The following is a 21,742-nucleotide window of genomic DNA, read 5'->3' on the forward strand; positions in this document are numbered from 1 at the left end:
ATTAGCTGTATCAGTTCCAAATGGTTTTCTGTGCCAAGCCAGGATTTATCTATCAAGTGGAATCTGAATATAAGAACTAATCCGAATAAATATGTAGCATTGCTTGATTAGAAAGGTTTGCCTTGCCAACTGATAACTAATACTTCATAATGAACGATTAATTCATGGCAATAAATCACGTTCAAAGTGGTTGTGTAGGTTTTGTACAGTGCCATTGGATGCTGAACAGATAAGATACAGTGAGGAAAATTAGTATTTGAACACCCTGCTATTTTGCAAGTTCTCCCACTTAGAAATCATGGAGGGGTCTGAAATTGTCATCGTAGGTGCATGTCCACTGTGAGAGACATAATCTAAAAATAAATAAATCCAGAAATCACAATGTATGATTTTGTAACTATTTATTTGTATGATACAGCTGCAAATAAGTATTTGAACACCTGAGAAAGTCAATGTTAATATTTTGTACAGTAGCCTTTGTTTGCAATTACAGAGGTCAAACGTTTCCTGTAGTTTTTCACCAGGTTTGCACACACTGCAGGAGGGATTTTGGCCCACTCATCCACACAGATCTTCTCTAGATCAGTCAGGGTTCTGGCCTGTCGCTGAGAAACACGGAGTTTGAGCTCCCTGCGAAGATTCTCTATTGGGTTTAGGTCTGGAGACTGGCTAGGCCACGCCAAAACCTTGATTTGCTTCTTACAGAGCCACTCCTTGGTTATCCTGGCTGTGTGCTTCGGGTCATTGTCATGTTGGAAGACCCAGCCTCGACCCATCTTCAATGCTCTAACTGAGGGAAGGAGGTTGTTCCCCAAAATCTCGCAATACATGGCCCCGGTCATCCTCTCCTTAATACAGTGCAGTCGCCCTGTCCCATGTGCAGAAAAACACCCTCAAAGCATGATGCTACCACCCCCATGCTTCACAGTAGGGATGGTGTTCTTGGGATGGTACTCATCATTCTTCTTCCTCCAAACACGTGTAGTGGAATTATGACCCAAAAGTTCTATTTTGGTCGCATCTGACCACATGACTTTCTCCCATGACTCCTCTGGATCATCTAAATGGTCATTGGCAAACTTAAGAAGTGCCTGGACATGTGCTGGTTTAAGCAGGGGAACCTTCCGTGCCATGCATGATTTCAAACCATGACGTCTTAGTGTATTACCAACAGTAACCTTGGAAACAATGGTCCCAGCTCTTATCAGGTCATTGACCAGCTCCTCCCGTGTAGTTCTGGGCTGATTTCTCACCTTCCTTAGGATCATTGAGACCCCACGAGGTGAGATCTTGCATGGAGCCCCAGTCCGAGGGAGATTGACAGTCATGTTTAGCTTCTTCCATTTTCTAATGATTGCTCCAACAGTGGACCTTTTTTCACCAAGCTGCTTGGCAATTTCCCCGTAGCCCTTTCCAGCCTTGTGGAGGTGTACAATTTTGTCTCTAGTGTCTTTGGACAGCTCTTTGGTCTTGGCCATGTTAGTAGTTGGACTCTTACTGATTGTATGGGGTGTACAGGTGTCTTTATGCAGCTAACGACCTCAAACAGGTGCATTTAATTTAGGATAATAAATGTAGTGGAGGTGGACATTTTAAAGGCAGAATAACAGGTCTTTGAGGGTCAGAATTCTAGCTGATAGACAGGTGTTCAAATACTTATTTGCAGCTGTATCATACAAATAAATAGTTAAAAAATCATATATTGTGATTTCTGGATTTCTTTTTTTTTTAGATTATGTCTCTCACAGTGGACATGCACCTACGATGACAAATTCAGACCCCTCTATGATTTCTAAGTGGGAGAACTTGCAAAAAAGCAGGGTGTTCAAATACTTATTTTCCTCACTGTATCTGCCTTGAATGTAGTACAGACAGAGTGAATGCGATGAAAAATCTTTCCGACTCTATGTAACCTCTCCTCCAGAGTGCCTTCAGCTAAATAATGTACAAAGATACATGTTTCTAGAGTCGCTGAACTGTTTGTTTGCTTGAGATTCTCGGATAAAATTCTTCACCAGGTCCAGAACCAGTGCCCACCAGTTCACAACTTCCTGATGTAACCATGTTGTACAAAGCTTCTAAAGTTTAAACTGACGGATATAGGCTATGTAAGCCTGTTTCTCTTTGGGCAGTCGGAAGTCATAATTTATTTTTTAATCCTTGATTAATTTCTCTTCAAAGATCTTTAATGATCCCAGAGGAAATCTCACTTTTTAGTATTTTATTCAATTTAGCACATTTATAATGAGTTGATTTTAACCTGGTTCTAAATTTAAAATAAAAAAACAATTTCAGTGCCATATGTTCTAATGTTCATATATTGACCTTTTTGGTGATGCACATATGGACCAAAATAAACCTGTTCCAATGTGAGACTATTTTTTTTTTTTTACCCTCTATCAAAATAAATTTTTTTGTTTGCCTACTTTAATGTTAAGGTCACAGAAAGTGGAAATGCTCAGCTTGTATTTGTTCACAAGGTGAAATATTCAGGCGCATATTTTTTGTTATATTGCTTGGAGAGTTGGTTATTATACACACTGGAATACATGGCAGTGTTTAATAATTTTTTTATGTAATATACACCTTATTGTGTTGCAAAGTGTTATTTAACAGACGTGATCCGTGATCAGTTAGTTACTGCTAGTGTGTAGTTTTGTGTTCTCTCTCTGTGAGTTCCTGTCTGGTTTTCTGGTTTCCTATTTCCTTAACTGTTGGACTGGCAACACCATATTTCCTCATGAGGTGTATACATCACTCAGGCATAACATTATTACATTATAATATTATGAGCGGTGACGTGAATAACACTGATTATCTATTCATCATGGCACCTGTTAGAAGGTGGAATATTATTAGGCAGCAAGTGAACATTTTGTCCTTAAAATTGACGTGTTAGAAGCAGGAAAAATGGGCGAGCGTAAGGATTTGAGTGAGTTTGACAAGGACCAAATTGTGAAGTCTAGACGACTGGATCAGAGCATCTCCAAAACGGCAGCTCTTGTGGGATGTTTCTGGTCTGCAGTGGTCAGTATCTATCAAAAGTGGTCCAAGAAAGGAACAGTGGTGAACCGGGGACAGGGTTTATTGATGCATGTGAAGAGCGAAGCCTGACCCGTGTGGTCCGATTCAACAGACGTGCTCCTGTAGCTCAAATTGCTGAAGTTTTGCTGGACAGTTTTGGCAGCAAAAGGGGGACCAACACAATATTAGGCAGGTGGTCATAATGGTATGCCTGATCTGTGTATATGGTGCTCAGCGATAGACTGGTTTTTCATTTGGTGTGCTACTGCCTCACAACAAGTGTTTCTGAAATCCAAATCTGCTACACTGGCTACTGAATGTGATGATTCAGAATGCATGTTCAGGTAATACCGGACCCTATCAAGTCTATTGATCTTTGTCACCATTAATAGTTTTCAAAGTAAAACCTTGGAAGATGTGGTTGTTATTAAGGATTACACTGAATCTAAAGAAAAAAAAAGAGCTTCTCAGACAAGTTCCAAAAACCTTAAGACAGCCCATGTCTTGCTCTAGCATTATTACACTACATTACCAGCATTTACCAACAAAGTCCTTATCCAAGACAACATACAAATTTATTTCTTATACAACTAGATAGTTAAGGGGTTTAGGGCCTTGTATCCCCACATATGTATAGAGCACAAAACACACACATTGTGGATCAACTCTCTCATTTTTAATGTCTTCTCTATTAGTTTTTTTTTTTTCATGTCAGTAGAAGAATGTGTTAAAAAAAAAAAAAAAAAGACGACATTGGAGTCACCTTGTTTAAGCGCACATAAACTACTTTAGCAACTAATAAATATGTAGATAAAGGTATCCAAAAAATTCAGCTTTACATTTAGACTTAATCTTATTTATAGCACTCCACATATCACCGATTGTTGGTTCTGAGGTCATTGGGCTATTTCTCCAAATTCTTCTGGGAATCGGATAACGCTGGAATTAGCTATTATTTATTTATTTATTTATTTTATTTCTCAGTTTGTAAAAGACTTACATACTTTGAGTTACTTTGGAACTACTATGAATAGGTCCTTGTACCCTTCGGTATCTGGGGGAATGTAAGTATACCTCAAGTGCACAGTTGGACTCTAAATATAAATGATAAATAGTTTGTACTTTGGCACTGGACCCCTCACTTACATTTCTTATCATTGCAATTTATTCAGATTTGCTTTTTGCTTACCAAACTAACTTGCAAGTGGTCATGAACTCTCTTCTTGGAGCTTGTTCTTCATGCTTAATTTGACTCCAAGCCAGTAAAATTGTCCGTTTGGAAATAATGATGGACCTTGAAGAAGAAGTGTCCTTCAGTTTGGAATGAGCATGCAGGCAGTTTTAAAGCACCCTGCATTCTATGTATTACTCCACACTGAACCCCACTGCTAGTCCATCTGTTCTTTGTTAAATATTATGCCACAGTTCTGTCTTATTCTCAAAAATTATTGTTGCCTCTTTGGGTTTTTTTTTTACAGCCCTTCTGGCAGTAATACCAGTTGGCTGAATTATTTCAATAGTAACAGCTCATATTCAAATCCTGATAAAGTTATATACACATTATAGACATTATATAAAATAGAAAGACCCTTGATTATTGATATAAAATCTATGGAAGTAGTCTCTAGTGTCAGGGAATGGAACAGTTAAAAACCTTGGGGAAAGTGTTCAAAATGGGGGCTTTTTCTTTTTGAACTATTTTGTATGACAAGCTGTTTTCATTCATTTCAAGAGGGAAAAAAGAGGCTGTTGATATGAATTGTAACTCAATATAGAGTAAAAATTATTGGTGTGTTTATTGATTGTTTATTTGAAAAAAAATGAACTGCAAATAACTCAGCTGTAAGTGAGAAAGAACACTTCGGGACATGCTGTTACTTAAAGCTTACGACTTTGGAATGGTAATAGCATCACACCAGCTTGGTGCACGCCCTGACCTGTTTTATTACTTGCATATTTTTTTTTTATTGCCTGACTTGGTAATTCTGCAACAGGCCTTAGTTAAAACAGAATCGTCAATGTTAAATATGGCCTTAAAATGATAATATATGCACCGATCAGGCATAACATTATGACCACCTGCCCACATGCATCAATGAGCCTTGTTGCCGGTTCACCACTGTTCCTTCCTTGGAACACTTTTGACAGATACTGACCACTACAGACCAGGAACAGCCCTCAAAAGCTGCAGTTTTGGAGATCAAGTCAAGTCAAGTCAAGAAGCTTTTATTGTCATTTCAACCATATATAACTGACGCAGTACACAGTGAAATGAAACAACGTTCCTCCTGAACCTTGGTGCTACATACAAAAACAATCATAGAAAACAGAAAACACAGGATTAAGGACTAGTAAGTGTCTTCACTACATAAAGTGCATCGTGTGCAACCTGGTGCAAACAGTGCAAAGACAACACAAGATAATGCAAGACAAATACACAAAACACAAAACACAAAATAGCTCCGCCAATAAACCTGTTGTATATCATACACTGTGGTGTGTAAGAGACATAAAGTGAACAGTAACAAAAATGTAAACAGATGCTCTGACCCAATCGTCCATAACAATTTGTCCTTTGTCAAACTCACTCAAATCCTTACACTTGCTTATTTTTCCTGCTACCAACACATCAACTTTGAGGACAGAATGTTCACCTACTGCCTAATATATCCCACTTACTAATACAGTATATCCCACCAACAGGTGCCATGATGAAGAGATAATGTCATAATGTTATACCTGGTTGGTGTAATGGAATATGGTTCACTGAATGGACTGCAATCTGAAACTGTTGAACCCAGAAAAAAAACATCATCCGTCTGGAAGGCACCGACTGATCAGCTGGATCAGGTGTATTTGATTAGATTTGCATCTCTAATTCTTCTGTAGTTTTCCATCCGACACGTGTGCGCGCCCATTTTTAAACTTCGTAGTCAATATTTTGAGTAACTACTTAACCTCTATAGCTTGGACGGTACAGAGGAGCAGGTCTGAATGCTTACATCTTTTAGCGTAGGTGTGGATTTATTCTCTTGTCTGGGACTCTGTAGTCCTCTCTCCTGCCAGAAGTCATCCTCAGATCTGGATCCCATGTTTCCTTCGGGCACTCTGCTCTAATACATGGAGGCATTTGAAATGCAATAAAAGTGCAAACGGACCGTTTTAATTATTCATTGTCACGGTTCGTCTCGTTTACGGTGTATGTCGACTAATTGTGTGTGTTTCGCAGTAGGCTTTTGTGCAAACATGCATAAATAAATCGATTGTGTGTTAGGGATCGTGCACCATGAACCGGAGTGCTGCCACCCCCTCGCTTCAGCATAGTGAAGTTCATCGCCTCACCTCCTTACATAAACACACACGTCCCAGGTGTTCGGTTTGCTAGCGCCCACACGGCACTTTCTCTCAATCTGAAATAACCCTCGTCTCCTCTCTTACGCCCACTCACTCAGCGATGAGGCTGAATCACGCGTTTATGTGCAGGCTTTTCCTCCAAGGGCTCACGTGAACCGTCCTGCCATGCCATTACTCTTCTCCTTTTGCAAAAGATGTTTTGTAAGAGACACGGTTTCTTCAATCGGGCAAATGGAAGCCGAAGCGAGTATTGTACAAAGATTGATTGTGTAAAGGGAAAAGAACCACGAGATTCCATTGTGTGTGTTATGTTTTGGTGTTATAATTTTTCTGTTGCCAGGTTGCTTGTTAGTGTGTTAACAATGTACATTACAAGGAATTCTTTCATTTCTTCCTTGCTGATTATAAGATTATGTTTCCTATTATCATGGGTTAGTTTCATTACTCAGATATTACATTTCTTCTCTATAAGAGTAAAAAAAACAGCTCTCTCTAAACACCAAAGTTGATCTGATGTGCTGCTGCAAATGACCAGTGATTATTCCTACATTTAGAGAACTCTGTGTTCCCAGACGATGGTATTTAAACATGGAAATCGCTCTCCGTACACCCACGGGCACATTAGAGCCACTGTCAATCATTCCCACGTCAAATGTCTCTAAACAAACACACGGTTTTTCCTCGCCTCTGCTGGAAAAAACACCAGTGTGTGATGTCTTTTGAGTTGTTCTTGTAAAGTACATTTCAAGGACATGCGTGCAGAGTGGGAATGAAATTTGGACCATTCTGATCACAGCTTTAACATTGAACGTGTGGTAGCGTGTGTATCTAATGCTTACAGACCACTGTTGCGCTGACCTTGCTTAACTAGACATTTGAATCAATCATAGCATTATCATCTGGGTCAGGTTCTGACCACATGCTTGCTTCTGGAGATTTTTGCACAGTGGGCTTCATATTTTATGAATTTTAAAATGATGCATTTTTTAAATATGTGTGTGTGTGCAAGTGCACACTGTTCCTTTTTTTATGTAATCCATTATCAGAAAGCGCATCAGCAGGTCTGTTTGAGTAATAATTGGCTCTGGGTTGCAAAGTTGCCTTCAAAGTGATTTGAAAACAAATTGAACAATTGGGGAAAAATAAGGAATTAAAAGATGGGGCATTTAGTAATGAAGAAATGAACTGAATGATCTGATTTCCTGTTAATTGTGAAATATTTTTTTTATACAGGTAAATGTGTTGGCTTGTGTGAACTCAAAGACACCAGAGAGGTTAGATGTTTCAGAAATCAGATGTAGCTTGGATTACGGCAGTACAAACTATATTTCATTATTATTACTTTGTTATTTATCTAAGTGACAGTGCTTGCACAGAGTAGTATGGTTTAGAAGTCTATGATTTGATCCTGAGCTTATGTTACTGAGTGTGTGGAGTTCCCCAGCAGGTTCACCTCAGGTTTCATCTCAACGCCATTCTGGGAAGTGGATTGGCTCTGGTGTTAATGAAAGCGCTTTATTTGCCACATCTACATTACAAAACAGAGTATATCCACATCTCCAAGCTTATTAGGAAGCCATGCAGGGTCACCATGCAGGGTCAGCATGCAGGGTCACCATGCAGGGTCAGCATCCCTGAAGCAGTGAGATTGAGTGGTGATGGGGCTTAAACCCTCAACCTTCTCAATAAGCCTTAACTGTTGAGCTACATGATTGAGTGTCTGAATAAGCATTGATTTGGTGATCTGTTAGGTACAGACTGATGAGATGAGGAAGTATTCTTACTTTACCTCATGTCCACTCTGACCCTGACCAGGATGTCAAGCAGTTACTGGAAGGTGAGTAAGTTAACTAACATATGCATATAGTTTTGAACTATTACATTACAATTGGCAGCCCAACCCCAATCATGGAATCAGTCTGAATTATTCAACAATATTTAAAGTGAATTTGATTCTTATTTGTGGATAGTAGATTAGATCTTGAAGGCACTGGAGCAGTTGGTATTTTGGAAGGATTTCATGGACTCGGTGAGAGATCTATTAGAAGTGGATGAGATTTGCAGCTGTTCTATTTATTCGACCCCATCAGCACTGTTCATGTTTCTATCGGTGGAGGTCGCCAGGCGTACTCAGTAGATAGATGGAGCGCACGCTGAGTGTGTGTGTGTGTGTGTGTGTGTGTGTGTGAGAGAGAGAGAGAGAGAGAGAGAGAGAGAGAGAGAGAGAGATAGTGTGTGAGAGTGAGTGAGTGCTCAGTCTGCTGTGGATGGGGATCAGCAGAGAGAAGCGAGGCGCCCACCCGACTCCACTCACACTCGGTACCGCGCGCTGCAAAATGGCGGCCGCTTCTTCCATGCAGCCGCCCACAGCGCCCGCAGTCAAGCGCCCGAACTCCCCTGTGCCGGACTCGGAGAGCCCCGAGAGCCGGCCGGAGGAGGACGGAGCTTCTGAGGACGCCATCCTCCGGGACATGGCTGAGCTGGAGCCCGAGGAGATTGAAAGGAGGCTGGAGAAAACTCGGCGAGAACTCAGCAACAGGAGAAAGATTGTGATCAAGAGCCTGCCGCAGGACGCGACTAACCAGGTACCGCAACCTAGAGAGAGCGCGCGCGCGCCGCCGCACTACCGAACCACTGAACAGTGCGAAGAGCGCGCGCGCTACTATTCTCACACACTGCTTTATCTAGCATAGTAAAATAGTACAGACGGATAAGAGACAAAGTAAGAAATATCAATTCTTACCGACCAGAAAGTTTTTAGGCGTCATTTTCTGCATGAGAAGTTTTATTCAGCTTTTACTAAATGTACCAATTAATAGATTGACTGAGTCAAGTTATAACAACACGACACAGACCTTCTATTTATATTATTAATATAAACCTTAAACGCGACACAGACGCTATTTGGGTCTGGATATTTTGTTTATAAACCACCAAAACAAAAAGTATTACACCAAATCGATAAATAATCAATGGAAATTTACCTCTATAAATAGGCAGCCCGGGCTGTGTTCCAATTCGTGTGTGAGAGGATAAAAAGATGTTGCTTTCTTTGATGTTTGTTTTTTCTCTCAAGGCGCAAAACAACAAAAGAATTATAACTTAACAAATACATATCAGGAATTTGCATATACCAATGATATTAAAATCGAGCATCACTGAAAACTTTATTTTATTATTTTACTTTAAACACCTTATTAATGCGATAAGGGGCTTGAAACACCTGGAGATTATGAAGGTGACAAACACAATATTGAGGTTGGACCCTTTGAAAAAGTCATTTTTTGATACTTTAAGGTGGTTTTATATATTAATAGTCAGAAATTATGATGAAAGATTCTGTTTTTTTGACATTTCCTCAACGGTTCTGTGTCTAAAAGTGGCATATGGATGAACCTGTACTGAATGAATATTTTGAGTCTGGTTCCTCTCAAGGTTTCTTCCTCAATCAAGAGTCAAGAGTTGTACAGAAAACAGTGTTATACCATACACTGAAATAATTTTTCTGTAAATCCTCCAAACAGACTATGACATACATGCAAGACATAATTAAAACAGAGAAAGACACAAGACATACATTTTCAATTGTACAAATTCCTATTCAAATCCTGAGGTAGACTGGGTAAAAACATCGCAGGGAGTTTTTCCTTGTCATTATCACCACATGCGTGCTCATTAGGGGTCAGTTTATAGGGATTAATTTATAATGATGAAATGTAGATCTGTAATCAATTCAATTATGTGAAGCTGCTTTGGGACAGTGTCCATTGTTAAAAGCACCATACGAATAAAAGTGACCTGAATTAAATATTTATGGGAAAAGTCCATCTTGCACACAGATAGATTTTACTTCAACATAGTAATTTCCATGCTGGAAAAAATCAATAAGAATCCATTGAATAAATCTTAATAGTTTTATAATACAAATACCTGTTAAAAAAACTGAAAAATATTAAAATGATTACTTAATGTTTACCAAGTACAACGTGTGTTTGTTTATCCCATTATAGAAACTGCACACATTTAACAATGTCTAAACGGCAGAAACACACAGAGAGCATTAGACCTTCCATTAGAACCAATACAATTCCTGTAATTAAAGCCATTAAAATTTTCTATGTTGGTTCATCAGTTGTTATAGTTTATGTTATAGTATAGTTATTCTGGCAATTTTCTGCCTAACTTTAATGTTGTTGAATAAGCCGTTCAGTGCTTTATTTCTTACTTTCAATTGTCTGTTCTGTATTATTTCTGTACTGTATATACCGTACAAATTCACTTCCAGCGTGATATACGCATTTCCTGACGCTTAAAACCTCATAAACCACAGCAATTTACCAATGCATGCAATTATTCTTTTCTTAATGAGCTGGACAGCATACTTTTAAAACTATTTATAGCCATATTATATAACCATATTTATGATGTTATAATGTTCTGAAAAGTCCACAAAATAAGACCCTTTACTTACTTTCTCTTTGAGTTGAATAAGACAAAAATTTCAGCTTATGTTAGTCAAATAACTTAAATAACCTTCTCTAATGGAAATCTTTGAACTGTTAACAAACACTATGACTGGAGACTCCTTCCATATATGTCTTTATTATTGACCATGGATGCTATTTTGAAGCATCCACTATTCACATACCTGTGAACCAAAACTGTCAGCTTATGCTATTAAGAAACAAGACAGTTTTACTAAAGTCCACCACATGAAAGTCCTAAAGACTGAAAATGTATGGACAGCTACGATGCACTGACACTTGAGACTCCTTTCATGTAAATCTTACAAAAAGCTAACAAAAAAAGGTAATTATTATTATTTTAAACAATCCCTTTATTGTTTGCGATACATTATTGTGGCGTGTGTACGGTACAAGTGCTTTTGAACAAACATCTATTATAATGAATGCATTAAGACTTTATATACTTGCGATTTGTCTGAACTGCTGTTATAGGAAATAAATCCACACCTTCTAACTTACTAAATCAACAGCTTTGTGGTATAATTACATTTGGTCAATAAAGCAATTCCGTTTGGGTAATTTGATCTGGTTTTATCAAAGAATTAGGTGTGATTTGATTCCCATCGAACACTTAAGGAGACAATATGTGTGTGAGAGTGGACCTGCTGGCTTTTATGAACAGAGAGGCATATTTTTGGAACCAGAAACAGCTCACTGAGATGACAGCCACAGACATTTTACGTGCCCTTTTAGATAAAAAAAAAAGAAAGAAAACAAGCACGAGATTTGTTTATTGTGTAAGGTCTCACTGATTCATCCTCTTTTTAATCAGTAAGGAGGTTCGTTTTAAGATTGAATGCTACTGACTGAGGCGTCCCCCTATGCCATGATTGAATATAACGAGCTTGAGTTGTTGTTAGTAACCCATGCCTACTTCACACCTGCTCTACTTCACACAAAAAACGGTTAGGTATCAGATATACAGAAATACCGAGTTGAACGGGTTACACAGTGATGACTTATCAGAAAGGACACATGTCAGATGAAGCACCTCCTGTTCCTATCTGCCTTTTCCTTCTGCTCTTCCTATCAATCTCCCTCTCTCTCTCTTTCTCTCTCTCTCTTTCTCTTTCCTTTTCTGGAGTCACATTTATCAAAAAGGAGCTTGTGGACTAAAACAATGCAGAGGTTATTAGCCTTACACCCTGCAGTAAAAAAGCGGATGGGAAACAAAGAATGTCATTATCTATTAATGCATTTTTTTTTTTAACAAAAGGATCCACCCTTTTGTAGCTTTGTATAGTCAAATACAAATGTTTTACATTTTCTATTACAAAATGTGTATATTATGAAATCAATACTTTGTGTGGGATCTTTAATATTTTCAAAATTTTATTTTAAGTTTTTTTTTTTTAAATTACCTCCACTTTATTTTTGCCTTCAATGTCGGAACAGCTTTTGGATTTCTTTTGGCATTAAGTTCAGTGATTGCTGGACTATTTTCTGGGAGATTGTCCATTCCGACTGAAATTTCCATTATGTAAGATTTGCACACAATATAACACGTGATGCATTCTTCCATTTCGAATGAATAAAACAAGTTTACAAATATTATGTCATGCTGTCTTTTCACATAACCTTCTCCTTAGTAGGTAAATATAAAATATCCAGAATAGGTGTCTTGGGTGACTTTTCAGCATTATGCTTTAATACCTGAAGTAAAACATTTACAGAGTCTTCTTTAGCTTATTTGTCTTCATTGAGCTCATGCTGCTTCTGAAATTGTCACTGTTGGGAAGTTGGTGTGCTTGAGGCAGTTGAACAACATGGCTGCCTCAGCAAGCATCGCTCTTCCTTTTTGTCTTGGGGCTGAAGAGACTGCTGTGTTTCTATGACTCAGTTTTTCGAATCTCTGAGTTGATAAATCTTTATATCTGCGAGCAACAAGGTCATTATTTTCTACACAGACCTGGTGTGTGGCGGAGTACGTGACTCTAACATATACAGCAGATCAATCACAGTGCTTTAAAGCACTACATGAAAATGCGTAAACATTAAAAGCTCTAAAAGATCAACACCACTCGATTCTGTTTTTGAAGCAGCTCTAGGAACGTTTTAAGTTTGAGTAGCTTATGAAGCTGTTATAATTCTGAATTTTAAAATCATTTTGTCAGTCCGTATTGTTTAAAATATATGAGCAAAAGTTTGTGGAAACCCAACTATAAGATTTGCATGTGCTTTTTGGAGATTCAATTAAACATTTTATCGCCATTTGTTGTTATGATAACCTTCAACCTTCTTGGAAAATGTTCCAGATGTGTGTACTCATTTAGCGACAAGGGTTTTAGTAAAGTCAGGTACTGATGTAGGTTGAGGAGGCCTGGGGTGCAGTTCCAATTCACCCCAAAGGTGTTCAGTTCTGTAGCAGACCACTCAAGATCTTCAACACATGTTCTTAACTGGCTTTGTGCACACTGTCATGCGGGAGTTGGTTTGGATCTCCAAGTTCAGGTGAAGGAAACATTTAATTGGATCTAAGGACATCCTTTGGTAACAGTTGGAGGAAGAACCACATACAGCTGTAAAAGTCATGTGTCCTTAATCATTTGTCTATATAGTGAATATTAAATATGAAAAATAAAATTGGAACCAGCACAAATTCATAAATTAAGTCAAATAAGCGCAGTCATTCAGTGAGGAAGCAATTACGCTGTATAAAAGGATCATTGGCGATGGCCCAGCAGATAAAATTTTACTTTTTAACCTTGGCATCTTCTATCAATGCTCTACAATGTTTTATTTCAGCCAAGTGTAAGTGGCCACTAAGTTGATGATCTAGTATGTCTTGAGCTGCAGTATTCCATATACTCCCTAATGTGCAGCAGACCTTCCACCTTCTTCTTTATCCGCTGTGCAAACTGAAACTGCTTTTAATTGAAAAAAAAGTGGTTTCTCTGTATGATCTATTTGGTGTCCACAATAACCTGAATACTTTTGAAAATTTTCCCTGTGTATGTTGTCAAACCATTTTGAATTCACCTCATTTTTTCCACATCCTGTATAACCAGTGCCGGACATAGTTCTCCTGAACTTGGTATAAATCCTCTGTTCAAATATTACTAGATTAGACTCCATTTATATTTCTACTGGAGGTCAGTACTTCTGTATTTGTGTATCAAAAGTGTTTTCAAGTAATTTATGTAATTCAATGTTCCATTCTCCAACATATCATAGCTTTTTAAGGAGAGTTTTTTGTATTTTTACGAACACGCAGTAACACTTTCTACACATAAATGCTTGCAGGAACTGTGGATTTATGCTCCTGGTCTTTCAGACATGTTTTTTCCTGAAAAGTAAATAATTTCACATTAAAATGTGGGAATATTCTAATAATGTACAGCTAGATTAAAATTGGTTTTTAAATACAATAATGAAGTAGACATAATTCTTTACTGTCCACCACTACATCTGATTCATTTTTTTTCATAACTTGGCACCAGATTTAACCTTTATCCGGGCCTTTTACACTCATTTACATCGACAAGAGTCAGAATAACAAAATCTTTTTTGTCATTCTTTTGGCCTTTCATCTGTGTAAGCCTGTAATTGAGTTTTGTGATTGTGTCCAAATGCAAATTTCTGGGTGTCTGGCATTCATCAAAATACACTGGATGAAAAACAGGAAACAGGAATAAAAAACAAAATTTACTTGGCTTTGCTAAACATTTACACCCAACTTTATTATTAAAAAATGTTTACCAGATCTAATGCAGCCTCTTGTGTCACCGTTTATCGGCACCTTTTACTGAGAAATTATTTGGTCATTTCAAAGCATGCCAAAACCAAACCACCAAAAGCCTTTAAAAGGGATTAACACTATTACTATTAATATTACTATTATTAGGGCCTCCAGGGCTCCAATATTTCTGCTTAAACACTTCCTGTGACAGACATTAAGAACTAATGCTTTGAGAGATGCTAATGTTGCATTAGGGAAATATCCGATTTACTCTAACTATAGACAGAAGGGCTCCAAATGTCTTCATCAAATGAGTCACTGTATGGCATCTTTACCTTTTTCTGCAGAATCCCGCTCTTATAAATGACATTAACCTTAACCTAATGCTTACACTTGACCATGGGTTCCTTTGAAGATTTTTAAAGGATATAAAGAATCCATACAGCTTCTGCTACACAAGACTAACGATAAATAAACCATCTCAATCAGCTGAATAGGTTGTGACACAAGGTAAAGAACTTGGCTCACTACAATTTGGGATACCAATGATTCAACTTAAACGACTGGTGCAAAAATATTACACTGAAAACATGAGTTTAGTATAATTTATTTCGCTCGTTGCAGTGAGTAACAATGGCATTATTAAAGAACTGACACCTGAATGTACTCAACAAATTCAAAGAAGCATATTGTGTTGGTGGGATACCCTATGTTGTGTCACCATATGGCCAGAGGTAGTGTTATTACATGGGGCCAAGATTCTGGCAGTGTGTAAAATGTCACGGGCATGTTGGACCTTGTGCTTTAGTGGATTTAATGTGTCCCAGTTTTTTCCCCCCCTGCAAAAACACTATAAGTGCTTACTTCTCCCATATATTGAAATGATTTCAGTGTGATTATCCGTTACAGAAGTTTTCTTTTACAGGATACAGACAAACATTGCTAAGCAGAATCCTCCTGACATTTTAATCCATACCCATAATGCCTCAAAATCTCTCAGCCATGCTTTCTGCCCATTTAAGGGCCATTTCAGTGTTTGTAAAGCAGCTGGGCTGAGATGATGCTGCAGATTTTATACTGGTCTCTGTGGCTCTGATTACACGTGAAGGGAGACGACTGCTTTGTTTCTGTGAGCTTTGGGAAATTGAATTATGGAACACTGCCCTCCATTTACCTGAGCCTCAGACAGAATGAAAGTGATGCACTGAAATTTACGAGTTTAAGAAACACTCATTTATGGTACTTTCAATGTCATACACCAAGAAAAAAAAACCCCTGAAAACTGAAACCCCTGGGGATCCCATCAGTACATGTTTCTAAACAGTGACTTTCACAAACCTACACTTGTACTATAAAATGTTATATGTTATTATGAGACAGAAGTGAGACAAAGTCTTTTCAAAGCTATGGAGTGTTAATGCAGCTTTTCTGCAGTGGAGCAACACGGCAGACTGTGCATTACTACACATTCCTTCTTCTCCTTCCATTTAATAAAAAACAGCATTCATTATATAAGCTTCTTGCACAAATATCCTTGACCAATAAAGGATTTGCTGTAAGGTTGAATTCTATCATTTTTAGCCCCAAACTACTACTACTGAATAGAAAATACTTTTTTCAGCCACGAAATTTTCTCAGCTCTCAAGTTAGGCAGATACGTAGCATGGCACGTAGGCACGTAGCAAGCTGTATAGTCGTGTTATAGATTTAACATGTGCATGTGATTGATTTGAAGCAAACACTTCATTATACAGTAAAAGACACTTAAAGATGAGATTGCTCCTTACTTTACCCATTCATGTTCATTTTATATTACTTGCTGAACGCAGGGTCAAGTATTTTTGTGTTTTTTCTTAGTTGGAGCTTGGAGACTGAGGTACCATTCAGTCAAATGCAGCATAAATTTATAATGTCCTTAACAGTCTTAGATTTCATTTATTACAGATGTTTAAATTTGTTTCAAACATTATATCTGAGTTTCTGGTATACAGGGTTGCGAATCTTTTTAAGGCTGTTCAATTGTGTTGAAAGTATTTATTTCTATAGAGAGATAAAAGTATATATGATTACATTTCAATAAAGGGATTTATAGCAGCTGGCAGAAACCCTTCCACAGAGCGATGTATAACAATCTCAATTATACATAATTATGTAATTGAGGGTCTTGCTCAAGGTCCCAAAAGTGGCAGCTTGGTTGTGTTGAGATTTAAACCTTCCTTTCAAAGTCCAGCACTTTAACCACTGGGCTACTTATTCTATCACAGGATAACTGGACACCAAACAAGAACAAAGATGTGACAAAATTAGTGATAATGCAATACAGAGCCAGAATATTTTAATGGCTTATTGGGAAAGTCATGGTTTTATTATGACAAAAACTATGTGTTGATTATCCACATTTATATGCCTCTTTTTTCACAACAGGTAATTTATTTAGTAATGTGTTTTTTATAATAGGCATGCTATTTATTGATTGCATTTATTTATTAATTTACAAATTGTATGTAATAATAAACTGTAATCACATGCATTTTTTCCATGCTTTTCTTTGCCATCTGTCCAGACAGCATTTACTACAATCTGCAAACCAAATTCAAGATAAAAATAAATAAATAAATAAAATAAACCACATATGTGTGTGTGTGTGTGTGTGTGTGTGTGTGTGTGTGTGTGTGTGTGTGTGTGTGTGTGTGTGTGTGTGTGTGGGGTTAAATATCCATTAAAGTATATCGCTAGCAGTGTTCTTAAACAGAATGTTAAAAAAATATTGGCTGGATGATGTTATGATTTCGATTTATATAGCAAATGCCACACATAAACATTAAAAACTGTTTGTATAATTGCTGATATCAAGCAGTTTTCAGTGGGGAAATGTTTGTTCAGTATATTTTAAAGTAAGCGCTGGAATACAGTAAGCAATAACAAGAACTATACCTGTTTTGCTGATGCTCCACAACATAAATATAACAAGAAACTAATAAAGAAATATGATGTTTTTTAATAAACAAAAATGTATTAGTGTTGGTAAATTGCTGTGATATAAAAGTAATAAAACACTGTAGAGCATACACTAGGAGAAAATTTTTTCCATGAAAGCATGCCTTATCATCTTTATTTCATTATATTCTGGACTTATTTGTGAAACAGTCTCAGGAATTTCACCATGGAGGAAGTTACGCTGAAATTCTGCTGAGATTAAAACAGAAATGTTTTTAGCCGCTGCTACATTTTGTTACCTGGGAACAGTTTGCTGCACCGGATTGCAATGGAATTTGACAGCTTTAAAGACTCCGATTCACTTTTTGTTTTCTTGATCTGTCAGGCGTTGCCTGGGTGCACGTCTTGACTTGATGTCTGGATGCATTGTGGTACATTTAATCTGTAGCGATCTATAAATGGAAGCTTAGTCCGGAACGCAAACAAGATGCAGTTAAATGTTTTATGAAGAGCTGGAGAAAGATGCACTGGTCACAGCCATGGCGCCAGTTCTGTAATACGAAGCCAATGGCGTGAAAGTATTGTGAAAGAAAGATCAGATGGAGCGCATTGTATCTTTTATCTGCATTGAGTGGTCTTTAGAGTGTTATAGTGCTAAAGAGTCCAAACTCAGAAGGCAAAGCTCCACCCAATATAATGTGCCTGACCGGTACTGACTGTTTTGACAGCTGATATAAAGCATGTAAGGAGTGTTTGGGCAGCAGCTTTTTAGCCAGCAGCACGATATTTACGCTAGTCACTCTCGGCTTGCTGGAAACTACAGATCTCTGTTTTACCTCTTGTACAAATAGCCACAGTGGATGTGACAGCAGTGTTCGCTGTCTGTCCTTAAAAGGTAGTGGGAAGAGATATGTGTGTGTGATAAAGATCTGTAGAACACAATGGACTCTGTGTTTGATGGACTTCGGTTTACACAGTTTTGCATATTTTACACATGTAGGGCACTGACACTTTAACTTATGAACATCACTCCTGTTAAAACACTGCACTAATAGTGGTAAAGACCAGGAAAGTGTGTGTATATGTGTGTGCATGTGTGTAGGGTGCTGCCCGTTGTAGAGAAGAGTATATTAAACTGCAAACACTTGGAACAACCTGGTAATTAAAGCAAGAAGTCTCACTGCTGAAGGTTTTAATTGTGTGTTTAAAGCACACTGGAGGTAAACTAAAAAATCTTTCACATGTTTGCCAACCTTGTGCAGGGAACACCCTTTCTCACCATCACCCTCCCTCACACAAACACACACACACACACACCTGCACTGAAGATGCAGCTTTTTGGAAACGTTCTCCCAAGTGGATAGACTTGACACCGGCGTTTTTTTGTGCGGTACTAAGGAAATATAGCTATTTACAGCAACAACAACAACTAACAACTTCATAGTGTTGGGCAATGGAAAGTAAATCAGTGGCTAACAGAAATAATCCACAGGCATAACTGCTTGTGATTTTGTGCATATGCGGTATAGGTTAGTTGTTAGTGCTTTCAGGTGGATCAGTGTTTACGAGAAATCTTTGGAAAGCGTTTGAAATTGAAAATGCATGAAAATGTGATTTAAAAAAAGCAAATAATTTGCATATTAATATTTAAAAAAATCGTGTTTTCTTGTACTTTTTCATAATTTCCTTCTAAGCTCTATTTATTTTTTTTAATATATATTTAATGTCTTTTTTTCATAAAACAATGTAAAAACTTTTTCATTTCTGTTTGATGTTCTTAAGTCATTTTAATTGTTTTCTGTTCGGGTTTTGTTGTCGCATTTCCAGTTTTTTTTTTTTTTTTTTTTAAAGGTCCTTGAGAAAATTAATCATACTCTTTTGAATAGCCAAAAGTTTGTGCACACCTGACCACTGCACTTGATATGTGTATTTTGATCACCAAATTCCAGATTTACTTTTCATTTGCTGTTATAATAACCACCATCTTTTCAGGAAGGCATTCCCTAAGATTTTGGAGTGTAGCTGTGGGCACATGTGATCTTTCACCTGCAAGAGCATTAGTGAGGTCAGGGGCTGATGTTAGGTGAGGAAGTCTGGTGGTTTGGACGTTGCACTCGATGGTCTAGTTTATCCCAAATGACTGAGATCAGGGCTTTGTTTAGAACACTCAAGATCTTTCAGTTCAAAATTGACAAACTATGTCTTCATGGATCACTGTCATGTTTTAACATGTTTCAATAAAGAGAAATTGTAAATCTGCAGAACACAAAGACATTCAGCACGGTTGTGTGCTTTGAACTTTGTGGCAACTTTGTGATGGTGTCCGCAAACTTTTGTCCATAATGTTTTACAAGATCAGAAACTTATATTAAGGAATGTGTTTTAAGTCTCAGGACATTTTTTAACACTTCAATTTTTTTGCTATATATTCTTGCAGGAAGTACATGATATTCTACGCGAGTACGAGCTCAAGTATTGCTTTGTGGACCGGAACAAAGGCACAGGTAATTGCCCTCCATCATCCTACAGCTCTCATGCTTTTAATGGATCTCTCTGAAACCATTCCATGCCAGACACAGAAACACTTGCCAATGAAAACCTGTCTGCCCACACAGTCTGATTTGCCACACTTACCTGAGAGACCTCCACATTGAAGGAGTGACTAATGACAGATGCTTCAGCTCTCAATCACACAGTACTTTAAATATCAGAAACATGGGGTCTGGAACTTTAACTCTTGTGTGATGTACAGTATGTATGCACATTACATAGCAAATATTCATTTAGTTTTACTTCTTATTGCTCAGTTTGAGGGAAAATATATGGGAACTGGAGTGGTTCATGTAAATGTTTCTAACTGGACATAATAGGATTATGAGAGAAAAAACTGATCCGTAGCAGATTAGCGGGGGGTTACATTTTAACAGAATAACAGTTTAATGTCACTGAAATCAACAGAAAATCAGGTTTAAAGACAATTTAAAGAAAAAATGTTTTTATTCATGTTTATGGACTTTTTCATGGTATCATATCTGATCTTTATTTATTAAGTTGCTGTTTGTTTATTTGCCACAGCATGGCAGTGTGCAGTGCTGCTTAGCCTAAATAGCTAGTTGTGTTGTTTAGTTCTTCTTAACAAAGCCATGTTCCACTTGATATCAACGTTGTAGGTTTCGGTTAAACTTACAATCATGCACAGCATGAGCAGCAGATTATGATGTCAAGGATTTTACAGTTTTTTAATTTTTAATTTTTATTTTACAGTTTTTTAGTTTGCTGTGCTGTGAACTAAAGGGCTGTCCAATAGTTTGATGAAAGAGCATGACTGGATAAAGAAAGAAACAAACAAGTAGACACCCATTTTTTATTTTATTTAACTTTTTATAAAAAAATTTATTCCATTTCCATCAGATGTACATCAGACATTATGCAAATAAGTACACTTATATATAATTGCACATACATCTACATACATACATACATCATACAAGTCCATTTAGATTTCCATTCCTGCATTATAGGAAGGACAACTCTACAGCAGATATAGGCCTGACAGCAGATAAGCAGAGTTCACATGGCAACTTGTGCCTTAAACAGCTCTGAAATATCAGTGGGTCATAAAATCCACAGTTATGTCAAAGGCATTCCTGCTCTCTAATTAGTCTTGTTTGGGGATGAAGGTGAAACCCTGTGATCTCACCCTTCATACTCTCCTGGCTTTCTTGGCTTGTCACCTTCACCCTCTACCCCATGGTGCCGAGAATTCCTGTCTGATAGCCAGCAGAGGTTTAAAGATCTCTATTTCTTCTGATAATATCAGGTGGCAACATAACACTCACTTCAGCGTTTTGTCTAATAGTGTGAGAGCAAGGTAGTGTGGAACGACTCTCTGGTTAATAGAGAGAATAGAGAGAGGACAGAGTGTCTCATGGGGACAGAATGACAGACATGGACACAGAGATATCTGGGAGAACAAGAGCGCTTGCCTGTTTATAGCAGAAAGTGAGCTCAGATACTCACAAAACTGTTTGGCAGCAGTAAGGGAATTCCTCCTCCTCTTTCTTTCTCCTCATCCTCCTCTCATGTCATTGTTACGGGGCACGGTTTCGTGAAAGACCTTTGGCTGAAAACATCCAATCTGCCAAAAGCCTGCCAACGATGAACTGCCTTTCAAATTAAAAATAGTGACAATGCAAGCTCTTATTTCAGACAGACAGACTTG

General features: G+C 37.7%; 1 protein-coding gene across 1 annotated transcript in view; it reads left to right on the forward strand.

Moving 5' to 3' along the window:
• The first annotated feature begins 7,161 nt into the window (after positions 1-7,161).
• The window catches only part of raver2 (ribonucleoprotein, PTB-binding 2), an 84,973-nt gene continuing 70,392 nt past the window's right edge, over positions 7,162-21,742 (forward strand). Inside the window, exons 1-2 of the mRNA XM_083566787.1 lie at positions 7,162-8,963; positions 19,958-20,024. Of these exons, the coding sequence (XP_083422913.1) occupies positions 8,646-8,963; positions 19,958-20,024 (385 nt within the window). The 5' untranslated portion in view covers positions 7,162-8,645. The remainder of the gene's footprint in view (positions 8,964-19,957; positions 20,025-21,742) is intronic.

The sequence above is a fragment of the Silurus aristotelis genome, assembly GCF_946808225.1.
Source record: "Silurus aristotelis genome assembly, chromosome: 2".
NCBI classification, from domain to species: Eukaryota; Metazoa; Chordata; class Actinopteri; order Siluriformes; family Siluridae; genus Silurus; species Silurus aristotelis.